Source organism: Scomber japonicus, chromosome 6 (assembly GCF_027409825.1).
Source record: "Scomber japonicus isolate fScoJap1 chromosome 6, fScoJap1.pri, whole genome shotgun sequence".
Classification (NCBI taxonomy): domain Eukaryota; kingdom Metazoa; phylum Chordata; class Actinopteri; order Scombriformes; family Scombridae; genus Scomber; species Scomber japonicus.
This window is the reverse complement of record NC_070583.1, coordinates 33,085,965-33,104,370: the sequence shown is the minus strand read 5'-3', so window position 1 is coordinate 33,104,370 and position 18,406 is coordinate 33,085,965. Positions and strand designations below refer to the sequence as shown.

At 38.6% G+C, this 18,406-nt stretch overlaps 2 protein-coding genes across 2 annotated transcripts; both read left to right on the top strand.

Annotated features, from left to right (window-relative positions):
* The first annotated feature begins 574 nt into the window (after positions 1-574).
* Positions 575-17,743, top strand: LOC128359974 (uncharacterized). Its single transcript, XM_053320287.1, has 9 exons — positions 575-636; positions 2,846-2,937; positions 3,605-3,818; positions 6,483-6,508; positions 14,339-14,425; positions 14,542-14,653; positions 15,853-15,976; positions 16,511-16,840; positions 17,608-17,743. Exons 2-9 carry the CDS (start codon positions 2,872-2,874, stop codon positions 17,735-17,737), a joined length of 1,089 nt encoding a protein of 362 aa, XP_053176262.1. The 5' UTR covers positions 575-636; positions 2,846-2,871; the 3' UTR covers positions 17,738-17,743.
* Positions 6,718-8,782, top strand: LOC128360996 (uncharacterized). Its single transcript, XM_053321566.1, has 3 exons — positions 6,718-6,823; positions 7,643-7,844; positions 8,379-8,782. The coding sequence occupies exons 1-3, from the start codon at positions 6,730-6,732 to the stop codon at positions 8,710-8,712; spliced, it is 630 nt and encodes a 209-aa protein (XP_053177541.1). The 5' UTR covers positions 6,718-6,729; the 3' UTR covers positions 8,713-8,782.
* Positions 17,744-18,406: the final 663 nt, after the last annotated feature.

Below are 18,406 nucleotides of genomic sequence, written 5' to 3'. Positions count from 1 at the left end.
GAGCCAGTTCTGCTACAAGGCAAGACAGCGGATGCAGCTATAATGCCAGTAACACATCATAAACATGCCGCTGCAGCAAAACTGTCAGTGAGCCCACCTTACAATCCTGGAGGAGACACAATCTGAGACACAGTGTCCAGAGACCGATGCAGACACCAGCTCCGGTGGAGAGAAGGTGGACGCAATCAAGGCGCAGTTGGATCGTTGCCTCCAGCCACTTAGTGGTCAGGGCTGAAAGGAGAAAAAAACCTCACCTGCCACAACTTGTTCCTAGAAGTTAAGAATATTTCTATAATCTTGATTCCCCAAGTGGTGCTTAATGGCCTGCACATGAACTCACTCTTAAGTCTGTGAAGACATTTTAAAAGTAAAAAGTCAATTTTCTTATCAGACAGCTACTTCAGATTTGATAAGGTTCACACACAAACATTTTATAATAACTCTTTGATTAAGGTGGGAGAGAAAGATTGTTTCTTGGGAGCACAGCTTCTTAGAAGTGCTCTCTTTAAAAATGAACCTGAACATTTCTCACACAAATCATTTATTGCAGGGAGCGTCAAATCTTTGTGCCAAAACCAGCCAGGCCAAGACCAGCCGGGCCAAAACCAGCAGTGTCAATATGTGCAAAGAAAAAGGGTAAACTATCTGCAACCAAATGCTGCTCTCTGCTAAAGTCTGTGTGTAATTAGGAGATTTAATCTGTTTTATAACTGTCCTAAGGAAAACATTTCTCTTCCAGTTTTATCAGTTCTTGAATGTCAGCTCATTTTCTTTTTTCTTGTTACTTACAATCATTCTTGAAGTATTAATAATTCTGTTGCTTGTAATGTCTCTAATGTTTCTAAACACTTATTGCATGGGGAAAAAATGAGGGTAAACATTGGATTTCTTCTCCAAGATATTATATATTAAAGACACCCTGTCTCCTAGAAATGTTTTTTCTATTCTACAAATTTGATACAGCAGATACATGTAGAGAAAAAGTTGTCTAAAAAAGGTTTTGAAAGAGGAAATTGATGCCCAACAGAAGTAACACAGCCAGTATCACTGTTGGACATGAATATTGTGGTTAGAAATGGGCTCTGTTGTACATGTAACCACATCTCACCACAAGAGCAGCGCTGGACCGTGACACAAATTTGAAATAGCAGCCAAACCATGCAATTAACTTCCAGGTCCATCATGTGACACACACTGGCCGAACAACTACCACAGCTTGAGTAGTTTAAAGTATAATGCCACAATCGGTCACTAGATGCTGGTGCTGACCATAAGTTTCTTAAACTAGCCCAAAAAGCACATTCCCATACACGATCACCAAAAAATGTGTGGCTGTAAACCCCTACGAAATCAATCAAATAACATAATTGGAAAGTCTAAAAGAAGGTATTATCATGGTATTATGGTTCTGGTTTGAGTTAGTGTTAAGTTGCTCTCTAAAGAAGCTGTAAAATCTTGATACTGATGTGCACATACACCTATTTCAATTGTTTAATGTATTTCATATCACTACAGATTCAGCTCTCTTCTTTTCTTCTTCCTTTCCGCTTAAACACTTGTTTCATGAGACTTGGTTTTAAGGCAGATATCTAGTGTCAAATGATGAGTTCACAATTTTTCAAGTGTGTCTTAAAACAATAGTCAGGAGCCAAGATGAACATTGAAACCTGTTTTTCTTGCTGTTATCATTCCTCCTGCATTAGAAGAAGTGATGGGGAACAAAATCCACAGTCCGCCTTCTGTTTAAACATGTATTTAAAAGTTGATCTGAAGCTAATATGAAACTTCAGTCATCCATATGAGTCAAATCAAGTAGATATGTTTCAATATCTACTTTCAATGTTTCAATGCTCAACAGGGAAACACAAAGAGAGAATTTGATGCTAAAAGACTGTAAATGTGTCAGATATCCATTTGATATGACTAACTAAGACTGCTGAAGCTGGAAATAAACTTCACATCTTTTAAATGACTGTGTGGACACATTGTGAATGTTGCCTCCATCACTTCCATTGAAAGCACATTTGAATAACTTTTAATAGTCAGTATAAACAGGAGGAATGATTACAGTGAGGAAAACCTCTTTCACTGTTCATACGGAAATCGGACTGCTGGTTTAAGATCAATTGGAACAATTGTGAACCTAATGGCACATTTTCACTGAAATATATGTGTGGATCATTTAAACTACCCAGCAATTTGGGATTTATTTTCATACTTGTCTCCATCATTTCAATCAGTTTTGATGATGTTACTTAATTGCTGAGATCTGGGAACGACATCACTACAAATCTGTCCAACAGAGTAAGACACACAAGCACCCAGACTGTTAGGCAAGATGCAGACAAGACAACAGTTTATTCAGATTATCTGAACCACTTCATTTGTGGGTAAAGTAAGTGACAGTACCAAATGAAATGTTGGTAAAAGTGTGTCTTTGCACAGGAAAATGATGTGTACACTACTACAGGAAGGTCAGAGTCAGAGAAGTTCAGTTGTGGCAGGAAATCAGTTTGGAAATGTTCAGTAGTACTGCCACACAATTATGCTTGCTTTTTCTTGCAAAAAGTTTGGCTTTGTTTCTCATTTTTTTTACCTGTCTGTATTCTTTTATGAAATGTCAGCAGGCTCCCAGATCCCTGCAGTTATTATTACTGATAGAAATGAAACCATCCCAAAAATGATCCTTTAACTGTGTGATCACTCCAGCTGAATTTTCTTTTGCTTTCTGCTGTTACTCTGGTGTGAGTGCAAAGCCATGCGTGGTTTGTGAAAAGAAAACTGTTGACAATGTTGAGCAATTAGGCACCAACTGAATTGTGTTGAACATTTGTCATTCGTGCAGTTTCTCAGGAAGAAAAGGTGGCCTTTATGGCTGTCAATGGGAAAAAGACGCTGCTGTTATCGGCTTATATGGAGCACCGCAAAAAAAGACAGGTCAGTGCAGAAGTTAAAGCCAATTTAACTGTGTGATTTTGATCTGTTTCAATTCAACTCAATTTTATTTATAAGTAGAAGGTGGACGGCCATCTGCCTCGACCGGAGAGAAAGAGGGAAGGAGAGTGTGACACAGAAAAGCAAAATTATAACTAACAATAATAATAATAATAGAAGTATGACTAATAATAGCCTAATTATGGCATGCAGGTGTGTCAAGCACGACCATGGGGGTCCACCACCCACAAAATGTAACTGTCATGAGAAAAACTTGAAATCTTTGGTCATCAATGCAGAACAGTGTCCTAGATCTGAGCCTGAGTCTCACACAATGTGACCTACAATAAAAGTACACAATCACTGTTGTCACATAGTTTAAGGCATCTTTAGTGAGCAGGTTTAAATACCCATGGCACCCGTGGGTGCAAAATGTTAATGATACTTGTGAGTGTTAAAAGGGGTTAAAGGAAGGTCAAGATTTCAAAAGGAACTGTCTTCCAAGTCTTTACTGAAAAACCTGAAATGTAATATAATTTTCTTTGTGTGCACAAATAATCAGGCACATTATCTATTGTCTATCAATCACTTGAATTATTTACTTCACAGATAAAACTTTGAATAACATTTACATAACATTCTCCTCTTTCTTTTCCTCTTGGTGTGCCAGGTTCGTGTCGTTTCCATTGTGCAGAGGAGCGAGGGTCAAAACTATCGCTGCCGCATGTGCTGCAACGAGAAACTGTACTTTTCTAAAGGTGTTGGTGATATCCACAGTGACCACTTTGGCTTCTCATACGGCACAGCGGACATCATGTGTGATCTTCCTGAAGGCTGTGAGACGCCCTCTCATATCGCTGTGACCGACGATGGTCCCAGCTCTGGTACTGAAGGCTTCTTTATTATTACATTATTATAACTTGTGTTATATTATTTGAAGATTACAGGAGACAACAGGTATTTTAACAGTTTGAATGGTAGATGGACTGTCCTTATATAGCGCTTGTCTAGTCGTTATGACCACTCAAAGTGTTTTTACACTACATCTCATCCACCCATTCACATCCATTCATACACTGATGGCAGGGGCTACCACGCAGGGTGCCAACCTGTCATCAGAGGGAAACTAGCCATTCATACACATTTATACCAATTCTGGGGTTAAATGTCTTGTCTAAAGACACATGGACATGTGGATTGGAGAAGCCGGGAATTGAACCACCAGTCTTCTGATTGGTGGACGACCGCTCTACCTCCTGACCCACAGCTGTTATAATTCAATCTGCAGATTGTTTTCTGGATTCACATTCTATTAATTGGTCTATAAAACATCAAATAGCAGAAAACAATATGAATCAGTTCATTAATTTACTGTGCGTGTTTGATGCTTTCAAACGCTTGGATATCAGGATGATGTCCAATAAAAAAGGCATGAGCTTTCCCTTGGTTCCAACATGGAGGACTGCCTAGTTGCTTACTGATGATGTCATCAGCTAGAGACACATACTATGTGACCTAAATTACTGCTATAAAAACCCACCAGTAGAGGGTGCTAAACAACAAATAAAAAAATTGACAAAATAACTAATTAATTAATTAAGGCAGTATACTTACTATAGACTATAGTCAGACAGTATAAGGACAGTTGGATTTGACATGGGGAAAAAAGGCAATGGTTTAAGTGCCAACACTTTTCCTTGAAGGTGAAATTCCTTTATCTAGGGAAATGTAATCTTAATTGATCCTGGAGCTATTGTGCACAGTCTGCCATTCTTCACAACAGGATAGGACAGTTTTTTTACACACACTGTCTCAGCTTCCGTGCATTGGATTGGAATTTCCTTTGTCTGTGTGTGTTAACAACCATGAGCCATTTCTTTTTCATCTGTATTTATTCAAGGGAGTTTACTTTGGGCCAGCCAGGAATTGTGTCGTGATTACGCTCACACAATGATACACGTTAAAACTGGAGCCACCCAGGACAACTAACAAAGAATACATTGATTATTTTTAGAGTACATGTTATCAGTGTTATTCGGATGCAATGAACTCACATTCATCAGCATCAGGACCTGGAGGAGAGGCTTGTTCCCTTATTTTGTTGATAGGAAGTTCACCAGTGTTCCTGTGGAGAGATAAGAAATTGCTACTCAAAATTAGTTTCCTTTTCCTTAAGGCCTTATTATTTTATATTATCTTTCTGCTTTTACTTCTTTTAACAGTCTTTCTAAAGCTAAACGTTTGTTTACATTATATTTCAATTAGTCTCATATAATCTCAAGGTAAATGGATAGATAGCATTAGTCAAGTTCTTGCTGTCACATCCTGCCAGGACAATATGTCAGTGTTTGTTTAGTTGCGAAACATGTGCTACACCTGTTTCTTGTTTCATACTCATCTGTTTCTGCACTGTGTTTCTTTTTTCGTCAGTCCTGGTTTCGACCTTTGCATTTGGGTCTGCTCTGTTCTCTCCTGTGACTCTTGCGTTTTTAAGATCTTTGGTGAATTCAGCAGTACAATTTAACAAATGCAGTGTCTTTGCTAACTAAGTTACCAAGGAAACTATAAAAGAAGAAAGGGTCATTATATCACTGTGTTGCATGTGAAAGGTCTTGGTCTGGGTGATGAAGGCACTGGTATGTTGATGTGTTGTTATCTAGCTAATGTTTCATGTTTTTTAAGGCACATTTTGTTTGATTTGTATGTTAATTCAATAACCTCTAGACAAGTTGCGTTCGTTAACCCTACAGGCACACTGTCTCAGTAGAAACTGTGCTGACCAAACACCCACAGTCCACCAAACCAAGGTGAAGACCAATGATTGGCAGACATTTTACATGTGCATCTGGGGTGGCCAATGAGATTGTAAGGGTGGCATTCGTCACCCCTTTAAAACTGTGCGTGAAGTGTATGTAAACAGAAGTTGAGGCTGTTTGATTGGAAGTCAGTTGGAGCATCTAGCAGCTGTCATCAGCACTTCAACCTCAAGCCGTGGTGGTTGCTGCTTGATGCATACTGAACCATGACTGATCTCCAAATTAGTTGGGATGTCACAAATCATGCCAAATAATCGTTACATGCCTTAAATTTAAGCTGAGGACAAATAAACTTCCCTCCATCAGCAGATAAGTGTTAAAACAATCTCTGCACAAAGATCATTCTGCACATTTGTGAGCGGAAGAGGACAACAAAGATATGTGCTGATTTTTTCTTTTTTAACTACATTGCAGCAGTTAGTGTTGACTTTGGATTCGAACATTTGACCAGCTGACCTTATGTTCCGCTCTTGCAACAGAATGAAGATGTAAAAACCGTTTTATACAAAGTCCAGTTTTTACTTGACAGCAAGTAATTAGATGAGTTTTAGATGTGTGTTTCAATGAGTGGGCAGTCTTTAAACCCACATACAGACATCAACAGACATTTGGTTTCTTCCCTGTTGACGACTATTCAAGTGTTTTCAAACTTCTTTCCTATTTGAAAAAGGAAAAAGAAATGCATATATCTAAAATAACCCTAATCTTAACCCCTTTTTTGTGGCCTCTTAGATTTACATGAGCCGGTATATTTGGAGGTAAAAAACCAGAACAAGAATGTTGCCTTACCTTACCACTTCACCGTCTGCATTTCCACCATGTACGACTACAACAACGTCCTGCAGGTAACATCACATTAATACTCATTTATTTTCTCAAGCATCCTGTACGAGACAGGCAGAAGAATGAAATAAGACTTGTGGGCACATTTCTATCCACTAAATACTGTGTTGTATTGTAGTTGGTCCAGGCTTTGGAAATGATGCAGTTACTGGGTGTGGACAGAGTTGCCATCTATAAGAGCAACTGCAGCCCTGAAACACAGCGTGTACTGGACTACTACACAAAAAAAGGTGGAGTATGGTGGTTTTTTTTTTTTTTAAAGTCTTCCTTCATGTCAAAGCATTGCCTCTATTTCTGTTGAGGTACACAGCTGATCTGATGGATTTTTTCAGCTCCTTTTAGTATGACTATGGGCTCGTATAACAATAACTGGATGATCATATGTCTTAAGGACTCCAATGGAGTAATGTAGTAGAAAAAAACTATGATATTCTTTACACTTGGATTACTTGCCTTCTTTTGTTCTTCAGCAAATGGACCTGCCTGTTGTGGACTGTGGTGACCACAACCCAGTAAATTCAATTTTATCTAGATTTATCAGCAGATTTAACAACAGTGAAACCAGTTTCACAGCATTTATGTGTAATTTAGTATTTATTGAGCAGTCAAGCAGATAAAGTTGAACTTATTGGGTCGATGAGGTCACCGTCATCCAGAGGAGGGCATGTAATACATGTGCACGGATTTTGAATTCAGAGGCAGGTCTTACAAATCTACCACATGACTCCCAGGGGGACTCTGTAAAAAAGTATTAAAAGAAAAAAAGAAAAACACTGTTGGGATGAACTGGTCACAGCCAGTGGTTTTAAGGGTTTACTGGTCAAAAAGGTTGGGAACTTCTGAGCTAAAAGTCACAAGTCTTCCAAATCGGAAATCTGATGTCATCTTATCTTATCTTATTTTAAAAGTCTGATGTTTCCTGTCCTCCTCACAGACATGAGCCATGCTTACCTCAGAAAGACTTTGCCAGCTGAATGTAAACTTGTGTTGTCTTCCTTGGGAAGTTTGTATGATGTGTGTCCTTCCTAATTCTTCAAATGTCTGCTCAGGTTTAGTAGAAGTGATTCCTTGGACGATCTCCAAACATCTGAATGTATCTCACAGCTGGCAGCCTGCGCGTTCTCCAGGTGACATCCAGTATTATGGCCAGATCCCCGCTCTCACCGACTGTCTATACAGATACATGTACCAGTCCAAATACGTGTCTCTGCAGGATATAGACGAGCTCATACTGCCCCAGTCTGTCGACAGGTAGACACATGAAAGTACTTGTTTTACTAAATGAGATAATTGACTTTTGTAATAAAGCATCACTTTATGTCACAGAAGAATAAAACAGTTTGTATGAACACGCATCACTTAATGTACTAATGCATTCTGTAATCACAACTTCTATAATAATCACTTTTCTTAACCCAGTTCTAAAGTGATAACTCAAGGCCTCAGACACATATTAAACAACTTATTAAATTAAATTTAATAACAATCACCAGGAGATTTAAAATCACAACTATAGAAGTAGCAGCTCTGTACATGTCATGGTCAGCAGAAAATGTAGAAGTCGCTACCTTTCATTTTAAATACTTTTATGTTAATTAGTCATACATACCTATTAACTGCAGTCAATCTTTAAATGTCAATGTATAATATTGAGAGTTGTAAATGTTCATAAATGCCACACTAAGCCTTATGCATATGCTTTGGAGCGTTTACTAATTGTCTAAATGCTGTTTGTAACTATAAAGTGTTTTAAAAAGTGTTACCTGTTCTTTTTTCTATCACCAGCTGGTCGGACTTGCTGCCACAGCTGGAGAAGAAATATGGTGTCGACAAGTGCTACATGTTTCAGAATAACTTGTTCCCCACCAACTTCATGCTGCCTCTTCCAGCCTCCCAAAAGCAGCAGATAGAAAGCCCCGGCTGGAAGTGTGTGCCTGGGGTGAACATCCTGGCTCACCTCCACCAAAGACGCGTCACAAGAGAGAATGAACATTTCAACTTCAAGGTTATCACTAACCCCCGAGCTGTCTTCCGAACCTCCGTGCACGATGTGCTGGATTCAGAGAACGGCTGCACCTGGGTTGACAGGGATATAGCTCGGATGTACCACACAAGGTAGACTGCTGGTCTTGTACTTCTAATGAAATCATATGTGCAACTAACAACTATTTTAATGATTGATTAATCTACTGATTGTTTACTCAATTAATGAATCATCTGGTTAATAAAATGTCAGCAAATGACAAAAAAGTCCAAGATTAAATCTTCAAATTAGAGTTTGGCCCAGAACTCAAACATAATCAATTTATTATTATAGGATAGTATGATTTTTCTTTATTTGGGTCCAGATTACTTTCCACAACGTGGTTGATCATCTTCCTGGGGTCCTAACAACAGCAACAATACATATAAAATCACATTCATCAATATATATATTTTGGTTGTCTCTGCACAGTGAGGTTATTTTCTAGAATTACATGTTTTGTAAAAAATGATTTTTTTAAAACAAGAAAAAGCAAAACAAGCTAAATGTAAAGATTATCAACCTTTATTTTACCTTGAGAGACCATTGAGGAGTAATCCTTATTTACAATGGTGTTGACAGCATCATGAAATGATAAATAATGCAAAACATCAAAAAGGTTAAAAGTAACAATAAATAAAATAAATAAAAAGAATCACAGAAAGCATTATATGTCCTCTTTAAGGAGCAAAGCCAAATACAATTCCCAAGAAGTGGTCTAAAATTATTTTGTATGCACCACTAACAGCAAGTTGAAGAATGACAATTCCTTTAATTATTCAGGTTCAGTTTTTGATAATGTCAGTAAATCTGGTGCATGTTATCTCCAGTTTGTGTGTCTAACAAGCTTCTTGTTCTTTGCAGTAGGAATGACAGCAGAGGCTGATACATACTCTGTAATACTGAGGGCTTTTGACTCTTCAGGAAAAAAATTCAACTTCTCAGAAAAGTTGTAATAACTATAACTGATGGTCGTGACATAAATCATGAAATAACCCGTCCGATTATTCTCTCAGATGCAGAGTTGCAAAGTGAAGAAGAAACCAGCAGCTCATGTTGTGTATAACTGATATGTTTCTGTTTCCTGTCTGTACAGAGCCGGGACACCAGAGATGAAAGCCGAGCAGCTGGTTTATGACGGCAGACTACTGGAGTACAGCGACCGCCTCATACCGGCGGTCAATACTGTTCTCAAAAAGACCAGATTACTACTAGGTGAAGTCTAGTCAAGTTGATTTCATCTGTAGTCTACCCCGGGGGGTTAACAGGTCCTTATACTTGAAAGAGGAAAAACACGTGTGTGTGTGTGTGTGTGTGTGTGTGTGTATGTGTGTGTGTGTGTGTGTGTGTGTGTGTGTGTGTGTGTGTGTGTGTGTGTGTGTACTTATTTATAATACATGTATATATTTCCCCCAAAAAAGAACTTTTGAACTTTATTGAAAAGACAGCAAGTGAAATGTAGCACTGTTTTTTAATCAAAACTGAATTATAAACTAATTTCCTGCATCAAGTTTATTTGTTATGGTTCTATGTAATGTCCCCAAAAGTGACATAGGACAACGTATCTGTGTGTGTGTCTTTCTCTCTGTCTGTGCGTGCATGTTTTTGTTGCCTCTTGAGGACCACCCCAGTATAAACACCAACCTTGTCGGGACCAGAGGTTATTATTACTGATAGAAATTATGGTTAAAGATAACCCATGAAAGTATGACCTGGATGATACAAATCTGATGCTTTAACTGTGTGATCACTCCAGCTGAATTTTCTTTTGCTTTCTGCTGTTACTCTGGTGTGAGTGCAGAGCAGTGTGTGGTTTGTGAAAAGAAAACTGTTAACAATGTTGAGCAATTAGGCACCAAATGAATTTAACATTTGTCATTTGCGCAGTTTCTCAGGAAGAAAAGGTGGCCTTTATGGCTGTCAATGGGACAAAGACACTGCTGTTATCGGCTTATATGGAGCACCGCAAAGAAAGACAGGTCAGTGAAGTGAGCCGAAGTTAAAGCTTCTTTACACTGTGTGATTTTGATCTGTTTCAATTCAATTCAATTTTTTTTTATACACAACAGAAGTTACCTCAGGGTACTTTTCACACAGAACAGATCTCTTTATTCTACAGAGACCCCATTTATTCCCATATGAGCAGCAGTTAGCGACAGCAGAAAGTAAAAACACCTCTTTAATGGGAAGAAATCTCAAGTAGAAGATGGGTGGCCAGGTGGAAGCACAATTATAACTAACAATGATAATTATAATAGAAGTATGACTAATAATAGCCTAATAATGCAGGCATGTGTGTCAAGCAGGACCATGGGGGTCAGGGTCATGGACACATCCATAATTTGGGGGTCCACCACCCACAAAACTGGAAAAACTTGATGAAATCTTTGGTCATCAATGCAAAACAGTGTCTTAGATCTAACTGTGAGACTCACCCACTGACAGACGAACTTTGGAGACCAAAGACTGAGCCCGAGTCTCACACAATGTGACCTGCAATAAAAATATACAATCACTGTTGTTGCATAGTTTAAGGCATCTTTAGTGAGCAGGTTTGAATATCTGTGGCACCCATGAGTGCAACATGGCAATAATACAAGTGAGAGTCTCACATTATCACATTATCTTATCAGTCTATCAATCACTCAAATTACTTTACTGAAATGGCAAAGATACACATTACTTTAAAGATAAATGTGAATAACATATTATCCTCTTTCTTTTCCTCTTGGTGTGCCAGGTTCGTGTCATTTCCATTGTGCTGAGGAGCGAGGGTCAAAACTATAGCTGCAGCATGTGCTGCAATAAGAAACTGTACTTTTCTAAAGGGGTCGGTGATATCTACGGTAACCACTTTGGCTTCTCATACGGCACAGCGGACATCATGTGTCCTCTTCCTGAAGGCTGTGAGACGCCCTCTCATATCGCTGTGACCACTGATGCCCCCAGCTCTGGTACCGAGGCTTCTTTATTATTACATTATTATAACTTGTGTCATATTATTTGAAGATTACAGGAGACAACATGTATTTTAACAGTTTGAATGGTAGATGGACTGTCCTTATATAGCGCTTGTCTAGTCATTATGACCACTCAAAGTGTTTTTACACTACGTCTCATTCACCCATGGAGGGAAACTAGCCATTCATACACATTTATACCAATTCTGGGGTTAAGTGTCTTTTCTAAAAACACATGGACATGTGGACTGGAGAAGCTGGGAATTGAACCACCAGTCTTCTGATTGGTGGACGACCGCTCTACCTCCTGACCCACAGCTGTTATAATTTAATCTGCAGATTGTTTTCTGGATTCACATTCTATTAATTGGTCTATAAAACATCAAATAGCAGAAAACAATATGAATCAGTTCATTCATTTACTGTGCGTGTTTGATGCTTTCAAACGCCTGGATATCAGGATGATGTCCAATAAAAAAGGCATGAGCTTTCCTGTGGCTCTAACATGGAGGGCTCCCTGCTTGCTTACTGATGATGTCATCAGCTAGAGACACATACTATGTGACCTAAATTACTGCTATAAAAACCCACCAGTAGAGGGTGCTAAACAACAAATAAAAAAATTGACAAAATAACTAATTAATTAATTAAGGCAGTATACTTACTATAGACTATAGTCAGACAGTATAAGGACAGTTGGATTTGACATGGGGAAAAAAGGCAGTGGTTTAAGTGCCAACACTTTTCCTTGAAGGTGAAATTCCTTTATCTAGGGAAATGTAATCTTAATTGATCCTGAAGCTATTGTGCGCAGTCTGCCATTCTTCACAACAGGATAGGACAGTTTTTTTACACACACTGTCTCAGCTTCCGTGCATTGGATTGGAATTTCCTTTGTCTGTGTGTGTGTTAGCAACCATGAGCCATTTACTTTTCATCTGTATTTATTCAAGGGAGTTTACTTTGGGCCAGCCAGGAATTATGTCCTGATTACGCTCACACAATGATACACGTTAAACCTGGAGCCACCCAGCACAACTAACAAAGAATATATTGATTATTTTTAGAGGACATGTTATCAGTGTTATTCAGATGCAATGAACTCACATTCATCAGCATCAGGACCTGGAGGAGAGGCTTGTTCCCTTATTTTGTTGATAGGAAGTTCACCAGTGTTCCTGTGGAGAGATAAGAAATTGCTGCTCAAAATTAGTTTCCTTTTGTCTGGTGGTTTACTTTGGCTTAGTTGTAAGTTTAAAAAAATAAATAAATAAATAAATGAAAAAAAATAGGTGTCATTTCTCTGCAAGTGTGTGTTGCGCACAGCCTAGGAAATAAATGTTCCAATAGCATTTCTTAAAGCTTAGTCTTTCTAAAGCTAAAACAACTTATTTTGTTTACATTATATTTTAATTAGTCTCATATTATCTCAAGGTAAATGGATAGATAGCATTAGTCAAGTTCTTGCTGTCACATCCTGCCAGGACAATATGTCAGCGTTTGTTTAGTTGCGAAACATGTGCTACACCTGTTTCATACTCATCTGTTTCTGCACTGTGTTTCTTTTTTCGTCAGTCCTGGTTTCGACCTTTGCATTTGGGTCTGCTCTGTTCTCTCCTGTGACTCTTGCGTTTTTAAGATCTTTGGTGAATTCAGCAGTACAATTTAACAAATGCAGTGTCTTTGCTAACTAAGTTACCAAGGAAACTATAAAAGAAGAAAGGGTCATTATATCACTGTGTTGCATGTGAAAGGTCTTGGTCTGGGTGATGAAGGCACTGGTATGTTGATGTGTTGTTATCTAGCTAATGTTTCATGTTTTTTAAGGCACATTTTGTTTGATTTGTATGTTAATTCAATAACCTCTAGACAAGTTGCGTTCGTTAACCCTACAGGCACAGTGTCTCAGTAGAAACTGTGCTGACCAAACACCCACAGTCCACCAAACCAAGGTGAAGACCAATGATTGGCAGACATTTTACATGTGCATCTGGGGTGGCCAAAGAGATCGTAAGGGTGGCATTCGTCACCCCTTTAAAACTGTGCGTGAAGTGTATGTAAACAGAAGTTTAGGCTGTTTGATTGGAAGTCAGTTGGAGCATCTAGCAGCTGTCGTCAGCACTTCAACCTCAAGTCGTGGTGGTTGCTGCTTGATGCATACTGAACCATGACTGATCTCTAAATTAGTTGGGATGTCACAAATCATGCCAAATAATCGTTACATGCCTTAAATTTAAGCTGAGGACAAATAAACTTCCCTCCATCAGCAGATGAGTGTTAAAACAATCTCTGCACAAAGATCATTCTGCACATTTGTGAGCGGAAGAGGACAACAAAGATATGTGCTGATTTTTTCTTTTTTAACTACATTGCAGCAGTTAGTGTTGACTTTGGATTCGAACATTTGACCAGCTGACCTTATGTTCCCCTCTTGCAACAGACTGAAGATGTAAAAACCGTTTTATACAAAGTCCAGTTTTTACTTGACAGCAAGTAATTAGATGAGTTTTAGATGTGTGTTTCAATGAGTCTGCAGTCTTTAAACCCACATACAGACATCAACAGACATATGGTTTCTTCCCTGGTGACGACTATTCAAGTGTTTTCAAACTTCTTTCCTATTTGAATGTGCTGTCAATAACCTCTAGACAAGTTGCGTTCGTTAACCCTGAAAAGGAAAAAGAAATGCAAATGTGACAATATATCTAAAATATATCTTTTTTTGTGGCCTCTTAGATTTACATGAGCCGGTATATCTGGAGGTAAAAAACCAGAACAAGAGTGTTGCCTTATCTTACAACTTCACCGTCTGCATTTCCACCATGTATGACTACAACAACGTCCTGCAGGTAACATCACATTAACACTTATTTATTTTCTCAAGCATCCTGACCGAGACAGGCAGAAGGATGAAATAAGACTTGTGGGCACATTTTCATCCATTAAATATTGTGTTGTACTGTAGTTGGTCCAGAGTTTGGAAATGATGCAGTTACTGGGGGTGGGCAGAGTTGCCATCTATAAGCGTGACTGCAGCCCTGAAACACAGCGTGTACTGGACTACTACACAAAAAAAGGTGGAGTATGGGTTTTTTTTCTTTTTTTAATCTTCCGTCATGCATTGCCTCTTTATTTCTGTTGAGGTACACAGCTGATCTGATGGATTCATATTTTGTCATTTTTTCAGCTTCTTTTAGTATGACTACGGGCCAACTACTGTTTGAAACAAACAGAGCTGAATATTATATGGACATTTGAGGGTGTTAATTATACTAAAAATCAAATCTCACGCATGTGCACCTCTTCATGAGCAGGTGATTGATACCACAGATTTAATAAGTTTGGGCAGTATAAAACTTTGTTGGGGCGCTCATATAAACAAATCTCAGAAAGAAAGTCCAAGATTTTTAGTATGAAGATGTTCCTGCCTCTGATACAGTCAATGTGCCAAAGATTTGACTTTCTTCTAACCTTAGTTTTTCATCATGTAATAATAACTGGATCATTATATGTCTTAAGGACTCCAATGGAGTCATGTAGTAGAAAAAACACTGTGATATTCTTTACACTTGGATTACTTGCCTTCTTTTGTTCTTCAGGAAATGGACCTGCCTGTTATGGACTGTGGTGACCACATCACCCAGTAAATTCAATTTTATCTAGATTTACCAGCAGATTTAACAATAGTGAAACCAGTTAAATTGATTCGCAGCTTTTATGTGTAATTTGGTATTTATTGAGCAGTCAAGCAGATAAAGTTGAACTTATTGGGTGGATGAGGTTACCATCATCCAGAGGAGGGCATGTAATCCATGTGCACGAACTGTGAATTCAGAGGCAGGTCTTAGAAATCTACCACATGACCCCCAGGGGGACTCTGTAAAAATGAATGAAAATGAAATAAGAAAAGAAAAACACTGTTGGGATGAACTGGTCACAGCCAGTGGTTTTAAGGGTTTACTGGTCAAAAAGGTTGGGAACTTCTGAACGAAAAGTCACAAGTCTTCGAAATCGGAAATCTGATGTCATCTTATCTTATCTTATTTTAAAAGTCTGATGTTTCCTTTCCTCCTCACAGACATGAGCCATGCTTACCTCAGAAAGACTTTGCCACTTGAATATAAACTTGCATTGTGTTGTTTTCCTTGGGAAGTTTGTATGATGTGTGTCCTTCCTAATTCTTCAAATGTCTCCTCAGGTTTAGTAGAAGTGATTCCTTGGACGATCTCCAAACATCTGAATGTATCTCACAGCTGGCAACCTGCGCGTTCTCCAGGTGACATCCAGTATTATGGCCAGATCCCCGCTCTCACCGACTGTCTATACAGATACATGTACCAGTCCAAATACGTGTCTCTGCAGGATATAGACGAGCTCATACTGCCCCAGTCTGTCGACAGGTAGACACATGAAACTGCTTGTTTTACTAAATGAGATAATTTACTTTTGTAATAAAGCATCACTTTATGTCACAGAAGAATAAAACAGTTTGTATGAACACGCATCACTTAATGTACTAATGCATTCTGTAATCATAACTTCAATAATAATCACTTTTCTTAACCCAGTTCTAAAGTGATAACTCAAGGCCTCAGACACATATTAAACAACTTATTAAATTTAATTTAATAACAATCACCAGGAGATTTAAAATCACAACTATAGAAGTAGCAGCTCTGTACATGTCATGGTCAGCAGAAAATGTAGAAGACACTACCTTTCATTTAAAATACTTTTATGTGAATTAGTCATACATACCTATTAACTGTAGTCAATCTTTAAATGTCTATGTATAATATTGAGAGTTGTAAATGTTCATAAATGCCACACTAAGCCTTATGCATATGCTTTGGAGCGTTTACTAATTGTCTGTGTGCTGTTTGTAACTATAAAGTGTTTTAAAAAGTGTTACCTGTGCTTTTTTCTATCACCAGCTGGTCGGACTTACTGCCACAGCTGGAGAAGAAATATGGTGTCGACAAGTGCTACATGTTTCAAAATAATGTGTTCCCCCACACAATCACAGTGCCTCTTTCAGCCTCCCAAAAGCAACCTATAGAAAGCCCCGGCTGGGAGTTTGTGCCTGGAGTGAACATCCTGGCTCACCTCCACCAAAGACCCGTCACAGGAAAGAATAAATATGGCAACTCCAAGGTCATCGTTAACCCCCGAGCTGTCTTCCAACCTACCGTCCACGGACTGCTGAAGTCAGAGAAAGGCTGCACCTGGGTTGACAGGGATATAGCTCGGATGTACCACACAAGGTAGACTGCTGCATTATTTTATATGTCCTCTTTAAGGAGCAGAGCCAAACACAATTCCCAAGAAGTGGTCTAAAAGTTTTTTGTATGCACCACTAACAGCAAGTTGAAGAATGACAATTTGGTCGTTCACTTACAGATTCAGGCTCAGTTTTGAATAAGGTCAGTTACTCTGGCGCATGTTAACTTCAGTTTGTATGTCTGATAACTGATGGTCGTGACATAAATCATTAAATAACTTGTTCGATTATTCTCTCAGATGCAGAATTGCACAGTGCAGAAGAAGACAGCAGACAAATAGAAAATCACAAAAAGCATCATATGTCCTCCTTAAGGAGCAAAGCCAAATGCAATTCCCAAGAAGTGTTTCAGTAAAAAACATCTAAATTCTGTTGTATGCACCGCTAACAGCAAGCTGAAGCTAAGAATGACAATTTGGTTGTTCCTTTAATTATTCAGGTTCAGTTTTGGATAATGTCAGTAAATCTGGTGCATGTTATCTCCAGTTTGTGTCTAACAAGCTTCTTGTTCTTTGCAGTAGGAATGACAGCAGAGGCTGATACATACTCTGTAATACTGAGGGCTTTTGACTCTTCAGGAAAAAAATTCAACTTCTCAGAAAAGTTGAAATAGTTGTAACTGATGGTCGTGACATAAATCATGAAATAACCCGTCCAGTTATTATCTCAGATGCAGAGTTGCAAAGTGAAGAAGAAACCAGCAGCTCATGTTGTGTATAACTGATGTGTTTCTATTTCCTGTCTGTACAGAGCTGGGACACCAGACATGAAAGCTGACCAGCTGGATTATGACGGCAGACTACTGAAGTACAGCGACCGCCTCATATCTGCGGTCAATACTGTTCTCAATGAGACCGGATTACTACCAAGTGAAGTCTAGTCAAGTTGATTTTATCTGTAGTCTACCCCAGGGGGTTAACAGGTCCTTATACTTGAAAGAGGAAAAACATATGTATGTGTGTGTGTGTGTGTGTGTGTGTGTGTGTGTGTGTGTGTGTGTGTACTTATTTATAATACATGTATATATTTCCCCCGAAAAAGAACTTTTGAACTTCATTGAAAAGACAGCAAGTGAAATGTAGCTTTTTTTTAATCAAAACTGAATTATAAACTGACTTCCTGCATCAAGTTTATTTGTTATGGTTCTATGTAATGTCCCCAAAAGTGACGTAGGACAACGTACCTGTGTGTGTGTCTTTCTCTCTGTCTGTGCCTGCATGTTTTTGTTGCCTCTTGAGGACCACCCCAGTATAAACACCAACCTTGTCGGGACCTGTTGTCCTGAGGGGGACCAAAGCCCATTCCCAATGAGGCCAAATGTAATTTCTGAGGTTCTGGATAAGGTTTGGATTGGGCTGTTCTCAGTGAAGTCAATGCAATGTCCTAACAAGAAAAGCTGTGCAAACCTAGCAAATGATACTTATGTGCTTTTACTGAAATAGGATTTTGAAATCAAGACTTTTATTTGTAATGGAGTGTTTTTATATTTTGGTATTGCCACTTTCACTTGTTATAAGTAAAGGACCTAAGTACTACTTCCATCACAGCT

What these genes read in the sequence shown, in the direction of transcription:
- LOC128359974 (XM_053320287.1), top strand. Translation starts at nt 2,872, where the DNA reads ATGGCTGTCAATGGGAAAAAGACGCTGCTGTTATCGGCTTATATGGAG. An exon ending in ACTACAACAACGTCCTGCAG is followed by an intron (nt 14,426 to 14,541) that starts GTAACATCACAT and finishes GTTGTACTGTAG; the next exon opens with TTGGTCCAGAGTTTGGAAAT. An exon ending in GCTCGGATGTACCACACAAG is followed by an intron (nt 16,841 to 17,607) that starts GTAGACTGCTGC and finishes CTGTCTGTACAG; the next exon opens with AGCTGGGACACCAGACATGA.
- LOC128360996 (XM_053321566.1), top strand. Translation starts at nt 6,730, where the DNA reads ATGATGCAGTTACTGGGTGTGGACAGAGTTGCCATCTATAAGAGCAAC. An exon ending in GGACTACTACACAAAAAAAG is followed by an intron (nt 6,824 to 7,642) that starts GTGGAGTATGGT and finishes ATGTCTGCTCAG; the next exon opens with GTTTAGTAGAAGTGATTCCT. An exon ending in CTGCCCCAGTCTGTCGACAG is followed by an intron (nt 7,845 to 8,378) that starts GTAGACACATGA and finishes TTCTATCACCAG; the next exon opens with CTGGTCGGACTTGCTGCCAC.